The following is a 21,726-nucleotide window of genomic DNA, read 5'->3' on the forward strand; positions in this document are numbered from 1 at the left end:
TCGAAATTAGCTTTAATGCACTCATACTAAGTTTGTAAAATTTTTTCATACTTATCTGGACCGAATGAATCCGGGCAATTTTATCTTAAAACGCGGAAAAATCTGGGCATCTGATTTTAAAATGTTCAACCTAAAATCTAGGCAAATTTGGTCAAAATCACGGAATAACTTAGTAAAAATCAAGAAGAATACACTTGAAATATATTATCCCCATTAAACCACATCAGCAGATTTTAAATCGTATTTCAGGCTTCCAAAACACAGGTCATGATAATTTGTTTAACACTTGACTTAAAAAACTTTTTATTGGGCGTAAAAATTAAAATTCATAATAATTCAATTTGAGATCTATGTTAGACTCTTAGACAACGAGATCCGGGCAAATGGGCCGGACCGAACTTTCCTAAATTATTCTGTGAAATATCAGGGGAAGCTGGCAACCTTAACTCATACCCTTTTGGCTTCAAGGGCCTCATATTGCTTATACCCTCCAGTGAACACTTAATTCTATTTAAAGTTTGGTAAACAAAATTCTATATTCTCAATTATTTTTGCATTATTGAATGCAATTTAATTACGGTCAAGTCGGTGAAACGTAAAAATATTTTTATTTCTTGATATCTGAATGTGAATCCAGTTCAATGTTACGTAGCATTCACGGGTCTTAAAGTTCAACTAAGTTTCAAAAAACCCAATTCCCCCAACGTTAGTGATTTCCAATTGCATTAAAAGTTTATCCATGCAAATGACACAATTGATTTTTTGAATGGATTATAAAAAAGATGAACGAATAAGCACTTGAAATTGAAAATCTCATATATTTTAGACTTGAGCCTGATATTCAAATCTGTAACTTAATTCATTGTTTTGCATCGAACTTAAACGTTAATATTTCAAATCTACGTAGTTTCGAGATTTGTGAACTACGACCTCACCGCCCCTATGAGCCCTTCTAACGCCCCCCAAATTCCTAAGTTAAGCTCACCGCCTCCTTGGAAGCACTCAACGCCCCCAAGGGGGCGGTAGGGACCACTTTGAAAACCACTACCCTTGAGGAACTCCAGTAGGAAAAGTGAAGTTTCGGGATTCGATGTAACCCTGTCTAACCCCTGTTCCACCTTGGAGTTATGATTCGAGCCATTTAACAAGCCAAGTTGGGAATCCCATTTTTTCCAGTTTATTGATCAGGGCCTGGTGGGCAAGGTTGCCGAAATCACAGAAAAATCTGAAAAAACAGAACACAGAATTTTTAAAAATTCACAGATTTCACAGAATTTTTGATTTTAGAAAGGGTTTCCAAAGTTATAAGTTTTTTGGCCAATATAAAATATAGATTTTTACTTTGTAATGAAGCTATGTATGATAGCATTGGTAATTTTAATTGATTTCACTCAACTGAAATGTAAAAAAGACGCAATTTATCATGAATTTTCTATCAAACTAAAGGAAATAGCATCACAGAAAACCATCACATAATTTTTGGGTAAAATCACAGAAAGTCATAATTTTTTTTTCTCAAAAACCCAGAATTTTTTGCGGCAACCTTACTGCTAGGGTAGCTGATCAAATGCCCTAGCAAAGTTCACGAGTAGGGGAGAATGAGGATACTTGATCCCTGGGGATACTTGATTCCTTAGCTATATCTCGAAACTGGAATGTTTTACAAAGATCAAATATTCTAGAAAAATGTGCCAAATTGAGCAAAATAACAATACTTGTAAGTTAAAAATTTTTAACAAAATAATTGTTTGAGTAATTGAACTTTGTTTGAAAAATTTCACAAAATGTAACTAGAAGATCTTTGCACTGTCTTTTTTGTGAGAAAGCGACTTGATTTCGAAAAATGGGACGCTTGTGAAACGATCGAAGTCTGCGGTTTATCAAATCATCAGGAAGTTTGGAGAGCAATATTTTCTTGAAGATTTGCCAAAGTCCGAAACCAGAAGAGGCACAGTGAATCCACAAATCGAGAAGAAATGTGTTAAGCTTTTGTTGTCACATGAACACAACTCTGATCGAAGCGCGGAACAGCTCGAACGAGCGAAGCAACGAAGTCGGAGACTGGATACGATTTTGAAGAAGCAAAGTAACCATTGCATTTTGATGGACGATGAATCTTATTGCAAACTGGACACAGCCGCTCTTCTTGGGCCGCAATTGTTGGTAAGGAGGTACCTCATGATAAGCAATTCATTGAAATCGAAAAGTTTGGCAAAAAGTGCTTGTTTGGCAAGCTATTTGCTCTTGCGGAGAAAGAAGTTCGTCATATTTCACAACAGATACCATCAATGGTGAAAATTATCGTAAGGAATGCATCGAAAAACGCCTTGTTCCTCTATATCGTCATCATACATGCCCACCATTGTTCTGGCCTGACCTTGCTTCCGCACACTACGCTTCAGCTACTCTCAAACTACTGAAATCCTTCAAGATATGTTTTGTTTAGAAAGAGTACAATCCGCCAAATTGTCCTGAGCAGCGCCCGGTAGAGCGTTACTGGGCAATCATTAAGCGCAATCTTCGGGAGGATGGTAGAGAAGCACAGTCCATCGACGAGTTTAAGAAAATGTGAACAAAAGCCAGCCGAAAAGTTTAACCGGAAACTGTAAAGAGACTTATGAGGGGATTTCGAGGAAAAGTGCACCAATTTATCGTTGAAAACTTTTGGTTAAATTTCTCACTTTCTTCTTGTTCGGGATTAGTTTTGCAATGTTTTACAGAAAACTCTATGTAATTTGGTCAATAAATGAGTAAGATATCGTCAATACAAAGTGTCTGTTTTATAAAATGAACACTCCTTAAGGCCATCAGAGCCAAAATGGTCGATTCGAAGTTAATAATACACGGTGTGTTTCTAGAAGATGTTTAAAAGAAAAAAAACAGTAATTCTAATTTTTTCAGAAATTGAAAATTTAGCCTTTTCTGAGTCATCTCTAGGCAAAACTAAAATATTTGGTCGGTGAGTCCCCATACGATTTGTTTTTTGGAAGATTAATAGTCTAAATTTATAAATTTTCAATCTGAAAATATATTCCAATGCAATAGAATTGCAATTTTTTTCTTTAAAAATTTTTTTTTTATATCTATTCAAGTTTTTGTTATTCTGAAACATAAAAAAATTTCAACGTTAGAAAGATACTAATCTTTGGATTGAAAAACTTATTTTATATGAAAATTTTATTTGAAATTTATTATTTGGAACATCATCGTTATAATTGATGTTATCCAAATGTAACTTTAACTTAAATTGATATGTGTATATCTTGAAAAACTAATTTTGGTTAAATGAAATTTAAAGATATATAAATAACAACAGTCAAACATCCTTTGATTGGTTTCTTACGAAATATTAAAAAAATGATTCCTTTGTTCAAACTTGTTCTTTGAATAAATTCCACAATATTTGTATCCTTTGATGCATATGAATACGCATTTATAATAAAAAAAAAAAAAGTTTTTTAGATGCAACTCGTTTATGATTTTTTTTCAATTTCTTTTACCTTAGATTAAAATTTAAACAAATCTCAGCAGTCCAGTTTTTAATAGAATTTTTAAAATAAAATTTAGTTAAAAGTTAAAGTAACTGCACTGAAATCCGTGCACCTTCGACTACATAACATCAATTTACTTTTACTTTCTCGCAATTATAAATTACTTTTTCGCATATTGTAGGTAAATAAATTTTCTATCAATCATCTGAACTTCATTTTTGCGTAAGAGTTTAAATACTGTTGATATTATTTAATTGATGGAATAAAGATGCAAAACTATTTTTTTCAGAAGAAGATTCAATATCGTCGATAGTTTAAGATCAGATTTATGCATCTTAGTTTTTTTTAGTTTTCACGGATTTCTATTGTTGATTCAAACTAATTTCTAGAAGTTTTTACCCCATCTGGTATAAAATTGTCAAAACTATGATTTTTTTTACTGTTACATTAATGCTTCATTAATGTTCCGTTTAATAAATAATAAAAAAAGAACTGCAGTGTTCAGTAGAATAACTAAAATTAGTATGAGAACAACAAAACATGATGATTCTAACGCGTTTTAGGCTCGTTTGCTATCGATCATTTGCAGTTCACTTTTGCCAACAAAACTGTTGATTTTTGTAATTCTTAGATCGACAAAAAGAGATAAATGCATTTTTTTTTGGAATAATTTCAAACTTATCACAGTTTTAGACAAGATTCATCCATTTAAAAAAAAATCCTTAAAACTTTAAAATTCAATTTAAAACAAAAAATTCAAAAGATTATTATAATAATACAGGGGGTTTAAAACTGTAGAAGCTAGGATTGTTAAACCTTAAAAGAAATGCTTTGAATAAACTTGGAGAATCACAGTGGTTATTAAAATTGGGTTTAAAAATAAAAATAAAACATTTTATCAACACTACAGGCTTATAATGATCATTTTATCAAAGAAAGTAATATGCAAAATTTAAGCAAAATTGAATTTGCTGTAGTGACTTGCATTGAGTCTGAAGTGCAAATGGGATTTTTAAGGCATTTGACTCAGGAGATGTATAAAAACTGAATTCTCTTCAAAAATTGTTTTTAACGGATCGTTTACTTTTGAATATGGATTTTCTTAATTTTTAAAAGCTTAAATTAAGTCAAATGTCTCTACTCCAGATCACTTCACGAAAAGCGTTATCACAAAAAAGTAATAGCGGTTCCTAGTATTATCTAATTTTCTTAATCATTGAGCTTTTTTTTAATAAAAAATACCCTCCAGTGCTTCCACAATCAGAATATCTAAAGATAATGGATTCAAATGGATTTAAATGATTCCAGATAATTCCAATAATTTAAGATAGTTTTACCCTCTCAGACTGCTGTCAGGATTTGCAAGCTGATTTTTAAATTTTAGGATAAGAAGATATTTTTGTGCCATTTTCTTCGTTTTAAAAGTCCTATAACTAGTTTGAAATGATTTTTAAAACTTTTCAAATTTTTCAATATAATTGATGAGCTTCTAGCTCTATTCAAAAATATTGAAAATTAGAACTAAGAGAATTATCACCTCTGAAATTAATAAACACTTAAAAAAAGTATATTTTTTTGAAGATTTCAAATAGAAAATTTTCAAAAAAAAATTTTGTATGAAGGGTCACCGACCAAATATTTTAATTTTTGGTGGAAATGAACCGGGAAAAGCTCTACTTTCAGCCCATGCAAAAATTAGCGTTACTGTATTTTTTTTCTTTAAGTCCTTCTACGAAACACACCGTGAATACGGAACGATTTTTCATGTTTCAAACTTTATTTGGTGATTTTATCAGGTTTTTAGAAATTTATTTACATACTTCTATATACGGAAGAAAAATACCAATTTTTGAAAAACGTATGAATAATGTCCAAACACAACAGCTTAAAGGCGTGTTTTGAAAATTGCTTTTCTGCACTTATACCATTTTTCTGGTATCCAAAATCCAAAAAATATAATGGAGAAACCTTCTAATAACTCTTAAAAACTAATCAAAAATGTATAAACAACAGAAAAAAGCAAACATACAAAATACTTTAAGGCGTTAAAAAAATAAAAATAAATATAAGATTTCTTAATCACTACCAAAAACCAATTTTTAATCACCTCAAAATACCAACCCAGCAAACATAAAATCGCATTAAAATGTTAACTCAAGTCATTAAAAACGTGACTGCGAATCGTAATTCCAACTAACGCAAGTAAAAAGTCGTAACAATCGTTATTCGAAGTCGGATTAAATGGTTTAAATCGGATATGATAAAAAGGCCGCCATGTTTGCAGATTTTGAAGACGACTTCGTTCCTTTTTTCTCCCGCGTGGGTTAAGTGAGAGAACAGCTTTGTTGTTTTCTCTGCGACCATCAGTGCAACTAGATTGCTAACAATCAGATGGTGTATTTGCAAGAATTGCCCAATGACAGAGGCAGCAAATATTGTCGCTGGCAACGGTTCGCATACGTTGAGAGAAAAAATTTGTTTTCTCTTGCATTCTTTCAGTATGTATGGATATGGTGTCGAATATCAACCAAATCGTATATTCTTATCGCTTTAGCCAGAAATTGAAAATATGTATGTGTATTGCCTCCACTTTGGTAGGTAAATGCTGTTTTTTCGAGTTTCATACGATCATCCTTCAATGTATATGAAACGTATAACAAAATTGTTGAGAAATATACCTAAAAAAATGTTTGCTGAGAATTTTCATACCAATTTTTCGGATTTCCCTACAGAAAAAGATTTTTTTTGAGTTCGATAATGCCGATTTGAATGTGGCACATTTTACGACCGTCAGAACATTATTTTTTCAATTATGTCATATACAGAACCTGATACAAAGATCCCTATCGGGAAAAAAAGAGAACCACTTGATGCATGCAGATGAGTGACTACAAACCAGTGTTGCTGAATTGACAGATAATAAGTATACATCTTGTTGAAAACAGTTTAAAACAGACTTATGTATGTATTAAAAATAAACAACGTGTTGAGAAGACAGCTGTAAAAAAAAGCGAGTTGAGAGCAGGCTTGCAATTTCTCTAACGAAAATCACCGACGTGCTCGGTTTTCGATTCTCGGTAGAGATTCTCTGAAACGCACCGCAGAGATTTTTAGCCGAACCTCTGTATAGAATCTGTAATTCAACACGAGAGAGCGAACACACACTACAGTGAAAAAAAATGTTTTCGCCAAAGAGAGCGACAGCAACGGCAGCTGGCTTGGCTTGTTGCGTTTACCAACACATACGAAGCTGAACGACTCACCTGAGACATACATCGATTGTTGACGCTATTATTATGCACACCATCGTGTTTTTTTGTCTTTGCTTTTTCGTGACTGGAACCTTTCGATGATGTGTTTTCACCGGGGTGCTCTACGGTGACAAATTATCGCACGCCACAGCTATTGGAATTAGGTGTGCTTGGCTTTCGAAACCAGGGTGCGAATAATGTGTGGAGAGGAACAAGAAAACTCACCCGGGTGATTTGCAGCAATCGCACGGAGGTGATTTTTTCTCCGATTTCCGTCTTTCTCCCTAGAGAATGGCATCTCTGGTTGAGAGTACATCCTTTTGTGGGTGGGAGGACCGAACCAATAAATGAACATCGTGTTGAGAAGGCAGCTGTGAATAAATAGGCGAGTTGACAGAACAGGCTTAACGCGTGCTAGGAAGACCGCAAAAACGATTAAACAGTGTGATGTGAGGACATCTGTAAGATTAAAAGGCGAGTTGAGAGGACAGCCTTATTGCGTATTGAGGGGTCCGAAAAAACAAGTAGCGTATTGACAGAACAGCTGTCGATTAAAAGATGAGCTGAGAGGACAGCCTTATGCGTGTCGGGAGGACCGCACAAATAAACGAACTGCGTGTTGAGAGGACAGCTGTGTAAAAAAGCAAGTTTAGGGAACAGATAAAAAGAAAATGGCGAGATTAGAGGACAGCCTTAAGCACTTGGGAGGACCGAACCAATCAATAAACAGCGTGTTGGACAACTGTGGAGAAAAAGGCGATTTGAGAAGACGGCCTTGTGCGTGTTAGAAGGAGAAGGAGTTGTAAAGAAAAATGCTAGTTTAGAGAACAACCTTATTGCGTATTGGGAAGACCGCAAAGATATATTACAGCGTATTGAGGGGACAGGTTTAGGCAAAATTCAGGTCGAGAGCACAATCCGATCATTACAAAATTAGGAAGATCGCAAAAAAAAAAAATAATTAAAAGTCAAGTTTAGTGAACAACTAAATACTTGCGAAGGTTGAAGACACATGTGCACGTCATCTTTATCAGCGCGCACTGGCGCTGTTGCCTTGTCACGAAGCCTGGACGGACACACAGAAACAGGAGAGCACCGAATACCTAGATGCGGTTGTTTGGTTCTAAAAGTGTCAAAACATTGCTTTTTCGACAACGACGACAAGCGAGAAACATCTGGGCGTTTTCATTCTGGCGCAAGGATGTGGTTTTGTCTTTGGGCGCCGGCCTCATGAAGACGCATTGTTTCATACGCCTTTGGCAGGAATGAGTCATGCCGTAGAATGATAATCCCAGAAGAAATACTAATGCGTCTTTGAGCCATTTCCACTTCAACACTAAAAGTGAATCAATCGCTGAAAGCTGCTCGGATAGATTCTCGATACAGAGTTACGTGATTTGTAGCTGGAAGCAGTTAAGTCCGGAATCAAGTAAATTATCGTGCGAACGCCTTCCCTTCTAAAAAGACTGTTTTTATCAGATTAGCAATCCGCTCTGTTGATTTTAAAATCAGCATAGAACTAGGCTCTTTTAATGCTAAACAATTTAAACATGCAGAATTAAGAGACATAAGAAATACAAATCAGGATACATGGTTTAACGAAAATTTCGGTCAAAGTAAGGAACTTTTATCGGTCATCAAACCACATTTTGATCTCCACTCATGTTTTTAATGCAGTTCCGTGCTACTAATTTTCCATCATATTCACAAAAATCAGGCTTATTAAAAAAAAAAATAAGGAAAAAAGGAGGCTAATTGCCGGTTATCGGATTAGGCTTCTAAAAATCAGGCAAATCTTGAAAAATAAGGCCCACTGGCAACCCTGCCTGCATGCAACCAAGTTTCAGAGAAAGAATATCGTTCTCACACAAGTCAGGTCCGACATTCCGCCAGAGTGATGAACATTTCCTTTGTCTTCGAAGGCAAGCAAACGTTTTGATAATAAACCGTCAATTCTTGTTTGCAATTTGCGTGAACTGTTGAGGCGCATTGCTCGCTAGAGAGCGTCGAAATTGCGACATTGAATTGGAGCAATGAACAAACGATATCATTTGATTGTAAAGATTCACTCGCGTCGATGTCTGGATGAATGTTGGCGATCACCAAGGATATGTTTACTAGTTGTGGTGTGTGTAATTTTGGTGCGGGAGATTGTTCAAGCCCGGAAGAATCAACAGGAACCGGTGAGTGTCACGATTGCTATGCGTTTTGCTTTTTTTCATAAGCATTCATTGCGTTAGAATGTTGAGCTGAAATGTTGAATGTTGAGCTGAAATGTTGAATGTTGAGCATCACTTTGGACTGCGTTTGCTCGACTTGAAGCGAAATCACTAGTGAGTCAACAAAATTTGTGGGTGTTTATTGAAGCAATCGGTACTTGGTTCTGTTGTGAAGGCCGATTCGATGGTGAGTTGGCGATGGGGTGGAAGATTACCTAGTTGGATTTCTTTCTCACCAGAAATATTTGTTCACAGAACTGGAACTCTCAGGCTTAGATCATGTTTCGGTAGCAGGCATTGACGAAACAGGAGCAATATCAGGTAAGGGAATTGTATAATCAGGATCCGATAAAGGTTGAGTAATGCATATTACTTCGTTTCTAAATAGTTCGCTTGTTCTAGGATACGTGTGCTGGGGTTGATTTTCGTTTGCGACTGGTTGAACAACCCTCGTCTTAAAGGCTGTTACCTCTTAAAAGCCGATCCATGGATGCATCCAGAGATTCTTGAGCTCTCTCGTGGAAATCCGAAAAAGGATCTTCATGGCGCGATGGTAACGAAGAGCGTGCTGATATCAGTGCAACGTCGATGGCGTTTATAGAAGCGTTGACTACGGTTAGCTCGGGTATCGTTTTAGAATTGGTATCAAGCTTCATCGCTAGGACTCTAATAGAGTAGCAGCTAACTCTAGTATAGTTTGTCTATTAATTTCGTCCTTTTGCAGGAATTCGTCTGACTGTTGGAGATCAGGTTGTTGAAACACATACAAAATCGCTGAGGAGAAAGAAAAATTTGATAAACTGGTGACCTTGAAATATTTCTGTCAGTGGAATGTACTGCACTCGCCTCCAATCGTTGTTGAACCACTTTGGTGAATGGTATCGACATCACATTGGCAATCAGATTTTAAACATGATTTATGAGGTACATGGTCTTGGAGTGGTCCTGGATGTGCAGCTCACGTTTAACAACATTCTTCAGTTTGGCCTTTATGACATCACAAATTGGCTCCCGCGCGTTGCATCATTAGTTTGTTTCTAACTATCATCGCGGCAACATCGGTCCAGTAGAGTGGTCAACCCTGGAGAAGGAGAACAAGCTAGGAATGGTCTAGTTCTAGACCACTGCAACTGGAAGCAGAGGAAAAATTTCCCTCCAGTAAACTTATAGAAATATATCTTTAAATTAATCGCCTGTAGAAGTGTGTGTTGTTCCTCTGTGCTTCTTCCTCACTTGCTCCCGATCCAATTGGCTCTTGTCAGAGCCCCCAACCCCTACGAAAGAGTTAGTTTTCGATCACTGCTAGCCAGTGATCGACGGCATTGACCCCAGGTTCAGTCCGAGGACTTTCCAACAACAGAGGTTGTCTAGGAGAGGTGGTTAGTTTCCGCGTGCAATGGCTTTTCAACCCGGATTCTTCAGAAAAAAGATCGGTGGTCACAATTCTCTGCTAATTTGAGATTGGATGGTCAAGGGATTTCAAGTGGACTGCATCTACAGCAGAATTCAAAGAATTTTTTTACGCAACAGCGACAGTTGGTATTGGAGGAACTCATTTACCTAGGATCGAGTCTTATCTAGTGAATAGATACCAGTACGTGTATATTAGACTGGCCCTTATTTGTATGGGATGATTTTTATAACATTTTTTTCAACGCGGCACCCCCTAGATTGGTGCCTTTAGGTGAAAAAATGACTTTCTGAAAGTTCCAGGTCATTTGGCAAAAACACGAGCTGGCGCAAAGGACTTGAAATTTGTATGGAGATTTTCGGCAAAATGTATGAAAATTCGACTTACTTTCACTCTTTGTGTTCTAAAATGTGTTTCCAGTATGCTAGAAAGCTCAGAATTTCAGGAACTGTAGTTCAAACAATGACAAACAAGTTTGTAGAAGATTGTGACGCGATACGAGTTGACTGTAATGAGTTATTTGCAATTGAATGTGTGATTTTTTTCGCATTGTATCGATATATTGTGAACGGTGTATAGGTGGATTAGTACAAACTTGATCGCATCGTCACACAATGAGAATAGCAGATAGAAAGTTTGTGAATCCAAGAAGGTCTAAATGCCCCCCAATAATGTTTGTCAGGTTTTTTTTCGCAACTTTTCCTAGTACACAAACTTTCAATTTGTTATTCTCATTGTGTGACGATGCGATGAAGTTAATGCGATTATTAGCCCATACACCGTTCACGATATATCAAAGAAATGCGAAAAAAAAAAACACTCATTCCATTGCGGATAACTAATTACAGTCAACTCGTATCGCGTCACAATCTTCTACAAACTTGTTTGTCATTGTTTGAACTACAATTTCTGAAATTCTGAGCTTTCTAGCATACTGGAAACACATTTTATAACACAAAGAGTGAAAGTAAGTCGAATTTTCATACATTTTGCCGAAAATCTCCATACAAATTTCAAGTCCTTTGCGCCAGCTCGTGTTTCTGCCAAATGACCTGAAACTTTCAGAAAGTCATTTTTTCACCTAAAGGCACCAACCTAGGGGGTGCCGCGTTGAATATAAGGATTTTTTTTTGTTATGGGCCAGTCTAGTGTATATCAATACTGTGTTCTCAACATTCTTTTAAGCGTCTTCTGGAGTGCCCTAAGGCAGTCACTTGGACCATTGCTTTGCATTCTTCTGATGAAAAATTTGCCGGACTCCCTTTCGGATGCTGTTGTACTGATTTACGCAGATGATGTGAAACTGTTTTTGCCAGTGGAAAGGATATAAGATGTTAGAAAATTTCAAAACGATTTAAATGTATTCTCTGAGTTTACGATCAAAACTCAGCTAACAGTTAATAACTCAAAATGAGCAGCAATATTTTTTACAAGAATCAGTACACCTATCCAGTTTACGTACTTCTAAAGTGGCAAAAATGTTGCAAGCCGCCGACCGTGGTCTAGAGGATAGCGTTCAAGTCTTCTAAGCCAGAGGTCATGAGATCGAGTCTCGGTCACGGCATACATATTACTCTTTCTGTGGGTTGGTGGTTTAAGCATTAGTAGGATGCTAGCCATTATATCCTTGAATAATGTATGCTTTAGTTTAAAGTTGAATTTAGATCTCTTCAAAGAAACATAAAGTTTCACTGAGATCCTATATGTGTGTGTTCGAGTTACCTGTTTTAAAGATTTAGGCATCCAATTGGATTCTGGAATGAGTTTAGTGGAGTAGTGAGACGTTTCGCCCGAGAAATAAATGACCCATACATCATCGAAAGCTCATACGTTAGCTTAGTACGAACGAGGAACGATTTCGCGAAGACAGTTTGGAGGTCCATGTACCAAGCATACATAAGCGAAAAAGAAGTTGTTCAAAAGCGTTTCGTTAAACTTGCAGTAAGGAATCATTCTTGGGAAGAGACTTTACCGGGATACGATCGCCGCTTAAAGAATTTAATTTTTTCTTAAGGTAGATAGAGGCATGATGGATTCAACGTTTCAACGTTTCTGAATCCTTATAAATCTTGTTTTATTTTTAGGGTAAACCTAACGTATTACAGCTGAAAACTAACATTTGTCTCAACTGAATATGGAACTACAGTCTTTTTTTCGAAAAAAGCCATAGCTGTGAAATCCTGCTGACTCGCTTAATGGCCCAACCTAGTCTGACTCCGTGTAGCTAGTGTCCATGTAGTCAAATTTCTCTTTCACTCTCAATTATGTTTATCCCACATTCACGCTTAGTTTAATCCAATCTAGATGGTATAAACAAACATTCAAATTCAAGGATGCCACAATAGCCTCATCTTATTCATCTACTCACCTTTTCTGATGATGACCATTATGCATCTGCAGCTGCTGTTGCTGCTGTGCATACTCCAGGAAGTCCTGAGGCTGTTGATATTGAGCTTGTTGTTGAAGTTGTTTCAGGGGTCCACTGTTAGATCCACTAGCCGATCGCGAGGCCATTCCCGACTGACAGCAGGACACGGAAGAAGCAGAGGAAGAACTAGGCATCCGATGCGATGGCGGTGGAAGAGGGAGAGGTTGCTGCTGTAGACTTGGCAGATCATTGGATGATTTCACCGGGCTGTTGTAGATCTCGTCGTTAAAGTAGATTTCGCTGGGGTTTTGAAGTGCTGATGCTGAATGCGGTGGCGGTGGAAGATGATGCGTTTGCTGCAGATACAGCTGAGTCGGTGGGCTACGCAGCTCGTTATTGCTGCTCCGGGAAGAGGAGCCGCGTCCTAGCAGTGACGGATCTACGTATTGATACGAGTGGTAAACGCTTTTGGTTGTTTTTGGGTTTCGAGTTGAGGTTAGTGTTTCGATAAGAAAGAAAAACAGACACAGAGCAAACAACGGCGGTTAGTTTAAAGGTATTCTTTATAGGATTTTCAAGACGTTCATTTTGAGGAGTTGCTAGAGTAAGGCTACTTACTTTTGATTGCTGGACAAGGTCGAGCCACCACGTGAGCCCTGGGAGCTAGTTGTGGTTCCAACGAGCTCCGAAGGGTACACGTGGTTTAAGTGTAGATGATGATCTAGCGCTTGCGGAATAGGTGGTGGGTGTTCCGGTGGGGGAGGAAGGAAATCTATCCAATTAGATGGGGCTACGGAGGCAGCAGGCATAACACAGAATTGGTTAGTATATTATTGGTTGGACGTCACACAGCACATAGTTAGATTTGTTTTTTTTTTGTTAATAACTTACCGTGGTTGAAGGGCATTGCAAAGCCTTTGGGATGTCCTGGACCATAAGGGATATCCGATCGAACACTGGATCCTGCTGATGAGTATGCTTCGTGAGTAAGAGGTCCATTCTGGTAAGGAAGGTGTCCATTTCCTACGGTGTGACCATTGGTTAACATTGTAGTCGCATAGGGTGTTGGATTATCAGGTGACTGTAACGATATTTTTAAACATGTTTATTAAGGTCTTGGTAATTTGGCAATGTCAGAAACAAACCTTTCCACAGTTGTAGAAAGAAGTGATACTCCTTGGATCAACCTCTGCGTAGTCAGTGCCTACGTCTGTGTAGCTGCCGGGATTCTGAGACCCCTCCAAAAGCTTCATCTCACTCAATCCGGAGTCTTTGTCGGTGTCTGTAGATCGCCAACCCCGATCGATCCACAGACAATCTTTTCGAGCAATGTGCAAATTGACAAGATCACCACTGGTGACAACTGGAACCGTCACCATGGCCTTGTTCATGCTTTGACGCTTCTTGAAGAACACAACTGCCCCAACAACCGTAAAGGTTAAGATCAGCAAGAGCGCAAGCACTACAAAGATCATAAACCAAGTTTCATGCATGAAATTTTGATGCCGGTAACCTCCAATATCACTCAGTGAGTTGTGAGCTCTCGGAGGAGCGATTACGTGAGCTGGATCCATCACCAGGTATGCTGGTTTAGAGTAAGGTCCCGCTCCGATTCGATTGTAAGCTACAATCTGAGCCCGGTAGGTGGCTCCAGTAGTGAGATTGTTCAGCATTACGGAAGTTGTCGTGGCATTAAGCGTCATAGACGCTAAAGTTTTTGACGAGTTTCCTGATTTAACCTGCAACGATCATGGTAAAACATTCAATATCTGCCATCTACTCAACAGACCTTGAACAACTTACCTGAATTTTATACCCCAGCAGAACTCCGTTGAGATGTTCCTGGGGTGGTGGAGACCATTTGACCCATCCAGCGGTCAAATTGAGCATCCCAGTTTGAATATTCACTGGAGCAGCCGAGGGAACATCTTCAAGCGTTTGAACTATCTTTGAGTTACTCGGTTGACCTTCCACGTTCTTGAAGTATGGCGTAAGGAAGAACTCGTAGCGTGTGAATTTGTTCAAATTCGTGATCGTATGCGTTTCAGCGATGTTATTCGGAATCGTTAGCATACTGTACTTCTGGGAACCGGAAGTCAGATCGCGATACCTCACATATAATCCTTCGATATACTCTTCTGTACTAGAAATGTGTAGCTGCCATTCCAATCGCACCGAATTGGAACTGACAGCCACAACGTCGACCAGTTCCAGAATCTGAAACGATAAAAAAAAAGGAAAACTGTAAATTAATATCAATTGGTGCTTGACCTCATTCTCAGAATTTTCATCGGAATTAGTAGATCCAAAAAATCATAATTCATTAATGATTGAGATCCTCGAGTGCTTAATCCCCAATACATAATACACATAAATTTCGATACTGTTCCGGTCCCAAGGGACACTTTGCGGAAAACCTTCCCTTTTCCTCTTGTTTCAGCGCTCCATCAGCAATCCGGTATCGATTTTATCTCGGCTAATTAAATGGAAATTATTTATTTGAATTTGATTTAGAGCTAGAAAGCGGATTTTCCCCGGTGCTAGTTATCTTCGAGTGCTGACAATTTTAATTCGAAACAAATGTGCTTAGTCCGGAATCGTAAGCTGCACTTGATTTTATTGTTTGATTTTCACCGCTTTTTTACTTCAAGTAAAATAAAAACGACTCTTTATAGTTTTGCCAGAACAGTATTTCGTTTTCACAAAATTCATCACCAAAACCTTAAACCGCACCCAAGATTCTGTTAATTTATTCCAGTTGGTAATTTTTCAACCGCACTTCGTCTTCCGGGGGAGCCACTTTCTGACAAGCAGAGGAAAAATAGCTGCACTTAATCTAATTGATGGTCCCGAACATTATTCAGTAGCTAGCCGAGCAAGCTTGGGGCAAAAATCTTGAACGAGGAATAGTTTTTCATACCATCCTTGTCGAAATGCGTCCTCTTACTCAAAAAGGAGACGAATTCAACGAGATGAAAAATTAACTGTTATCGGAGGATTTAATCGTCTTAGTTTTTCCCAAGCTGAAAAACTAAGAGGGGAGCTGTTCTTAGCTGGAATGAAAAATTCCGTTCCTTCGAATGTTTGAGATCCAAATTTCTTTAATACCATATTTAGTTTTGGAAAATATTGCAACTAGCTTATTTTTCCTTTTCAATGAAAATTAAAAACCTTTAGCGTGATTTGTCGCACTTCTGAAAAAGTTTTGACATTTTGTAGTAAAAGTTTCACTTTTAACTCCACATCCGTTTGTCTTAATCTGGCAGCAAGATTCCTCCGAAACTAAATCATTTCTAATTTTACAGTGTTTTGAAGAAATTTTCAGCGCAAAATCTAAACATGTTAGAAGTTGTTGTTTTCAGAAAAACAATAATTTAAAAAAACTCGAAATCAGTTCAAAGAACCAAATCAAAAATATTGCAAATATTTTATTTAATTTTTTCATTCGAGAAATTCCAACAAAAGTTTTAAAGAATCACGACAATGGTGATTATTAGTTCAGATTTTTTTTATTCATATTCCAATACGAAGACAAAATTTGTCTCAGGCTTTCAATTTTGAACTAGTGGCGCTGTTCTGGGATTTCATTTTTGGTTTGAATGATTTTTTCAACTTTTCTGACGTCGAAACCATTTCTTTAATAAATATTAGATTTTTTTTGTTTTCAATTTCATTTTTCAACTTTAATGTTGCTTCAATTGTTATTTTTAGCTATGGGTTATGATTTTTTTCTGAATATCTTAAACTTATCGATTCTTCATTACTGTTGAACACTGGTGTGTTAAGTTAAATTTTTAAAAAGCTCTGTTAATGTAAATCTTATTTTTAAAAAAAGTATTGAACGAACCAATACATTTTTGCAAAAGAATATCGAAATATTACCGACAAAACTGTGATGGATTTAATCCATCAAAATCTGTATACTTGCTCAACGCATAACCGGCTATGCTTTATTAGTGTGTGTGCCAGGGCGGATTGCAATTTTTTCTTGAGGAGCCCCTACGAATATTTTTTTTAAATACGTCAACTTATCGAAAATGTAAACTCTTATAAAACCTGTTACTTTCAAAATTCGACTCGTAATTTGTTTAACATCTCTGTCAGCAACTTTAATTTTCAAGTAATGAAAAAATAAAATATGCATATTAATTTTTTTTTCTGTTCCATCGTTGGAAGCTTCCACATCAAATATTGGGAACAGGAAAATTTGTCAAATAGTTATTCTATATACGACAAAAAACAAATTTGAAAACACAAGATTGGAATGTGGATCAGATGTTCAAAACGCAAATTCATTACAACAAAATTAATAATTATTTACACAAAACTTCAAGAAAGAATTGTTTGGTAAGCCCAGATGGATTTTTGTTGTGAAAAGTGCGTTGAATATGGCAGTGTCCCTTCGATGTAGAAAAATTTGAAACATGTAATTTTTTTCCGTTTTGGAGTTATCGTAATCAAAGTAAGATGAGCTTATCATTTACTTATTTTCAATTTTGTACCTTCCAAAAACAAATTCTCATATTGATCTTGAATATCATCAACTATTCTCTGAGAAAGGCTTTTGTTACCGACAATCCGAAGACATTAAACCTCTAAGAGCTGATTCAAAGAATCTACGAGGTTTTGTCCAGCTCAAAAGAGGTTCTTCCCCAATGTGCGTCAGTTTCTTTTGATATTTTTCCTGAGACCAGAATTTTAGTGGGGAAATAATTCGATGATTTTCTTAGTGTATTCTGAAAAAAGATTCTCGTTTATCCAAGTTTACATTTAAATTTAAGGAGGTTTTCCCTTAAAAGTAATAGAACCTGCCGATTTCCTCACTCTTAGAGATTTCCCACTTATTCAGATTCGACTGTAATTGAGGCCCCCAGAACTCAAAAACATATCCTTTAATGAGTGTAAAAATTATGATATCAAATGATTCTCAATATTTAAAATTATAATTGGTGAATTTTTCAGAATTTTCATTTTTTTTACCATTATTTTAAGACTGAACGAAAAACCCAATTCTTTGAAATAAATAATTTTTCAATTTGCTAGGGTTCCTAGCCATTTAACCAAAGAGTGCCTAATCTGAAAAAGCGTCCGGTTTTTTATTTTCAAATCAAAAATATATCACAACATGACATTTAAAATAACAAAAAGTTTTACAAGGAAAAAAGTTGAACTTCCTAAAATACAACCCATTTGCTCCGAAATGCAGGAGAGGTGTATTAGTATTTTAAGATTTAGAAATTACATTTTTAATGACAGCAAAAATTTCCAAAAACAAAAAAAAAATTTCCTAAATGAAACTGAAATTAAAGGCTTTCAAATTTAGAAAACAGTTTTCAGACATTCTTTATTTAGACTTCGTTACTGATGATTATGTTGAACAATTTCATTCTGATCAAAGTTACCCTGGTGACTAACCCTTTATATAACTAAGCTTGATTTCTCCCAAGTATTTTTAGGCACACCTTAATTTTTTCGTAATTTAAATATTATTCTCAACTACAGTTGAAAGCAAAATTAGCATTTTTTGTTTGAAAAAAAAAACCAAATCACAAGGATTTAATGAAAAAATGGCCAACATTTGGTTATACTGTTTTGAAGCTCAATTTTGAACCACTTCCACAATTTAAATATTATTTTTTGAAATTTTTCAAAACTTTGTTTGATTGTTAAGGTTTCTCTAACATTGAAAGATTTCTCAACACCATTCCACTTAAGTCGTACTTAAAAAATGCATCATTTTCTATATATAAAATATAGTGGTGCGGTTTCCATTTTCAAAGTATAAAAAAATCATTTGTTAATAATGGATTTTTACCTTCAGCAAAACCATTTCGAGCTAATGTCCACGTTTTGAAATCATTTACAGTTTGTTTTGAGTTTGCATGCTCTTTTTGTTATTTGAAGTTGTTTGACGTTTTTGGACCAGTCCTAAAATTTTTATTTTACGTTTTTCAGTTTTTTTTTCTTTTCCTAAGTTTTTGTTAATATTTATGTTTTATAACTAAACTAGCAGACCCGGTAAACTTCGTCTTACCCTGTTAAATTTGGCGTCCATTTTCCATTTTATCTTCGCTGATTAACTTTTAAAATTTATTAAATATTGAGTTGTTAATCGTCTCGCTTTTGTGAACATGTTCTAGTTTTTTTTTTAAATTTCCCCCATTTCCGTTAACTCGAATTGTCCCGCTTAATTCTATCGAAATAAAACCTAACAATTTTAATTCAGTTCTACGGGTCTTTTCTTAAATAATCAAAAAAATAACCTTCAATAAATCTTACATTCAACTTTCATCAATACTTTTTTATTAACTTTTCTTCCATTCAGATTTATTGTATATCAACGAATGGTCAGGTTTCAGGTTTTTGTCGCAAAACGGTTTTATTTTTTCAGTTCGATGTTATCGTCCAACTTGCAAGCCTATTGCTAAAAAAACACTTTTTGTAACTTTTTCCATAAATAATTGTATGTTGATAATATGTATGTATGTTTAAGGATACCACGACATCGAGCATATCGTTTGGTCATGTGAGGTCCATCTAGCCGCCAGAGCGAATTTATTGGACTCCCTTCGGGCCCGAGGGAAACCACCCTACACCCCAGTAAGAGATGTATTAGCTGCGATAGACCTTGATTACATGTTTGAAATCTATCTCTTCTTAAAAGCAATCAACCTCCGTCTCTAACCAATCCTTTATTATTTTCCCTATATCTATTCTAGTTTTTAACAATGAATTGTAAATACAAAAAAAAACTGACTTTGGCTCCTTAAAACCTTCGGTATGAGCCGTTTCAAATAAACGAATTATAAAAAAAATGTATGTATGTTTCATTTATTGTATACCATTTAGTTGATTTATTCCGCTTTGTTCGAAATGACATTAAGGTTTGAATCGAAATCAAAAGTTTCTCATTTATTGTAATTTATTGCATATGGAACTTTATGAAAATAAAATTTTGAATATTGGGACAATTTTCGGAATATTTGGGAGCTAAAAGCGCTGGGTTAGGATTAATATTCCTAACGCAGCGCTTTTAGCTTCCAATTAGTTTTGGGACAGCTTTTTGTTCACCATCCTCACCCCTCGAAGTAGTTTGAATTAATATACATATTTTCACCAAAATCATGCTCAAAAAGTTTTTCTAGATACCGAACTTATAGATATGACACATTTCAACTTGAAGTGTTCCCAAACAGCATTTGCATGGCAAAAAATCTGGCGATCTTGTATACTGCAATCTACTTTTTTATATTGATTAATGAAAAAAGCAAATTACACTCCTATGAACTTTAACCCAATGAATCAAGGAAACGATTGGTATTAAAAACAGAAAAGAATATGTTTTTAATTGAAGATCGAAATGATGTTCTGATTTCAAAATCTCCTGAACATTGTTGGTGGGGATCTGCGATTTGATTTAAGACTATGTAATATTTTCAAGATTCAATAACATTTAATTGAAAAGCAGATCTAAAATAAAACTAAATAGTTCGAAAAGAAATAATCTGTTCAGGCTACGATGGTTTCATGAGTTCATATCATTTTATGGAAAATTTCATGCTGAAATAACTCAAAACCTTAAAAAAATAAGTGGTTTTTTTTGTAAACCGAAACTCTCAATAAAGGAACACCGGGTATGATAACAGTGAACCTGTAAACAGTTTTTCGGTAAATAATTTTAGAAAAAGTTGAGTTTGTTTAGTCAGATAGTTTACTTGGGCCCAACCATTTATAAATGGAGAAATAATGTATACATTTTTTGTAAATTTTTAACGTTTTCATTCGCTCTAGTGTACCTTTTAACTGAAAATTCTTCTTAGATTATTGATAACTTACACATATGGTTGCAAAAAAATCTTTGCATTCGGTCTTTAAATAAACGTCAATCCTATTTAATCTTTCTTAAAGGACAGGCTATTGTTCAGTACATATGTCTGTTCATTTTCAACGTATTTTGTTGTTGTTCTGTAAATTTGAAGGCGCTTGATTTATTTAAGCACATTTGTACATGCTCGAAAAATGTTTCTTCGTATTGGATTATTCAATCGTACGTAAATCTTCCCACTTTCTTTTTTTTCAAACGTCCGCAAAGAGTCATACCATTTTTTCATATGCATCAGTATCAAATTAATGTTTTGTAGACAACCATTGCTGATTCAATTTACATGAAATAAAAACAGTTTTAATAATTAAAACCGTTCAAATGGTTTTGATTTGATTGGTAAAATATCAATCTGGGTCACATCTAGGCTTCATTTATTCATATGTGCTGTACAAATAAGCTAGGAATCAAGAAGAAAAAAAAACGCATCTAGGCTTCATATCGCCGCCACGTGCGTTGAAAGTATGCTTGGTTGAGAAATAGGCGCCCAAATATTCCTATACTAATCAGTATGCTATGCCCTGTTACTATCCTCTCACGACGCCTCGACCATAGAGACGAAAAACAAACCGCCCACCCGGCGCCCAAAGTAAAGAAAATCTTGATAAAAAATGGATGTCATGACTTTTATTTGATTGAAAAAACTACAAATTTAATTTTTACGGACAACTGAGGTGACTTTTTGTTAATTTTATTCGATATAAACCGATTCGCATGGCTACAGAATATTCTAAAAATAATTTCATTCAAATCGTTTTGGTAATTTCGGAGGAGTAGTACTACAAACACCGTTACAAGAGAATTTTATATAATAGATTTTCTTTTCTTGTGTCAATTTTTTTCTCGCGTTCAAAATAATAAAACCTAAAAAAAATTCGATGTTTTTTTTTCTTGAAAAGCATTGGTTTTTTCAGAAATAATCAGATATTGTTTTTTTAAACTTGACTGATAAATGATCAATTTAATAAAAAATTAAAGCTATCGAAAATATCTAGATTTAATTTTTTTGGTGATATTTATATCACATTGTGAACCGCGAAAAATATACGACTGTTTCAGGAACCCTCCTTGCCTTGTTTTAACATATAATAGACCAAGTGTGCA

General features: G+C 35.6%; 1 protein-coding gene across 6 annotated transcripts in view; it reads right to left on the reverse strand.

Moving 5' to 3' along the window:
* Positions 1–21,726, reverse strand: part of LOC129749673 (protein sax-3-like) — an 839,575-nt gene that overhangs the window by 3,060 nt on the left and 814,789 nt on the right. For 5 of the 6 annotated variants that reach the window (XM_055744709.1, XM_055744710.1, XM_055744714.1 and 2 more), the window contains 5 exons: positions 14,544–14,957; positions 13,886–14,479; positions 13,632–13,821; positions 13,359–13,530; positions 12,741–13,205 (listed from right to left, as the gene is read on the reverse strand). In XM_055744709.1, the coding sequence (XP_055600684.1) occupies positions 12,741–13,205; positions 13,359–13,530; positions 13,632–13,821; positions 13,886–14,479; positions 14,544–14,957 (1,835 nt within the window). The remainder of the gene's footprint in view (positions 1–12,740; positions 13,206–13,358; positions 13,531–13,631; positions 13,822–13,885; positions 14,480–14,543; positions 14,958–21,726) is intronic. The other variant, XM_055744711.1, reaches the window with a different exon arrangement.

The sequence above is a fragment of the Uranotaenia lowii genome, chromosome 2, assembly GCF_029784155.1.
Source record: "Uranotaenia lowii strain MFRU-FL chromosome 2, ASM2978415v1, whole genome shotgun sequence".
NCBI classification, from domain to species: domain Eukaryota; kingdom Metazoa; phylum Arthropoda; class Insecta; order Diptera; family Culicidae; genus Uranotaenia; species Uranotaenia lowii.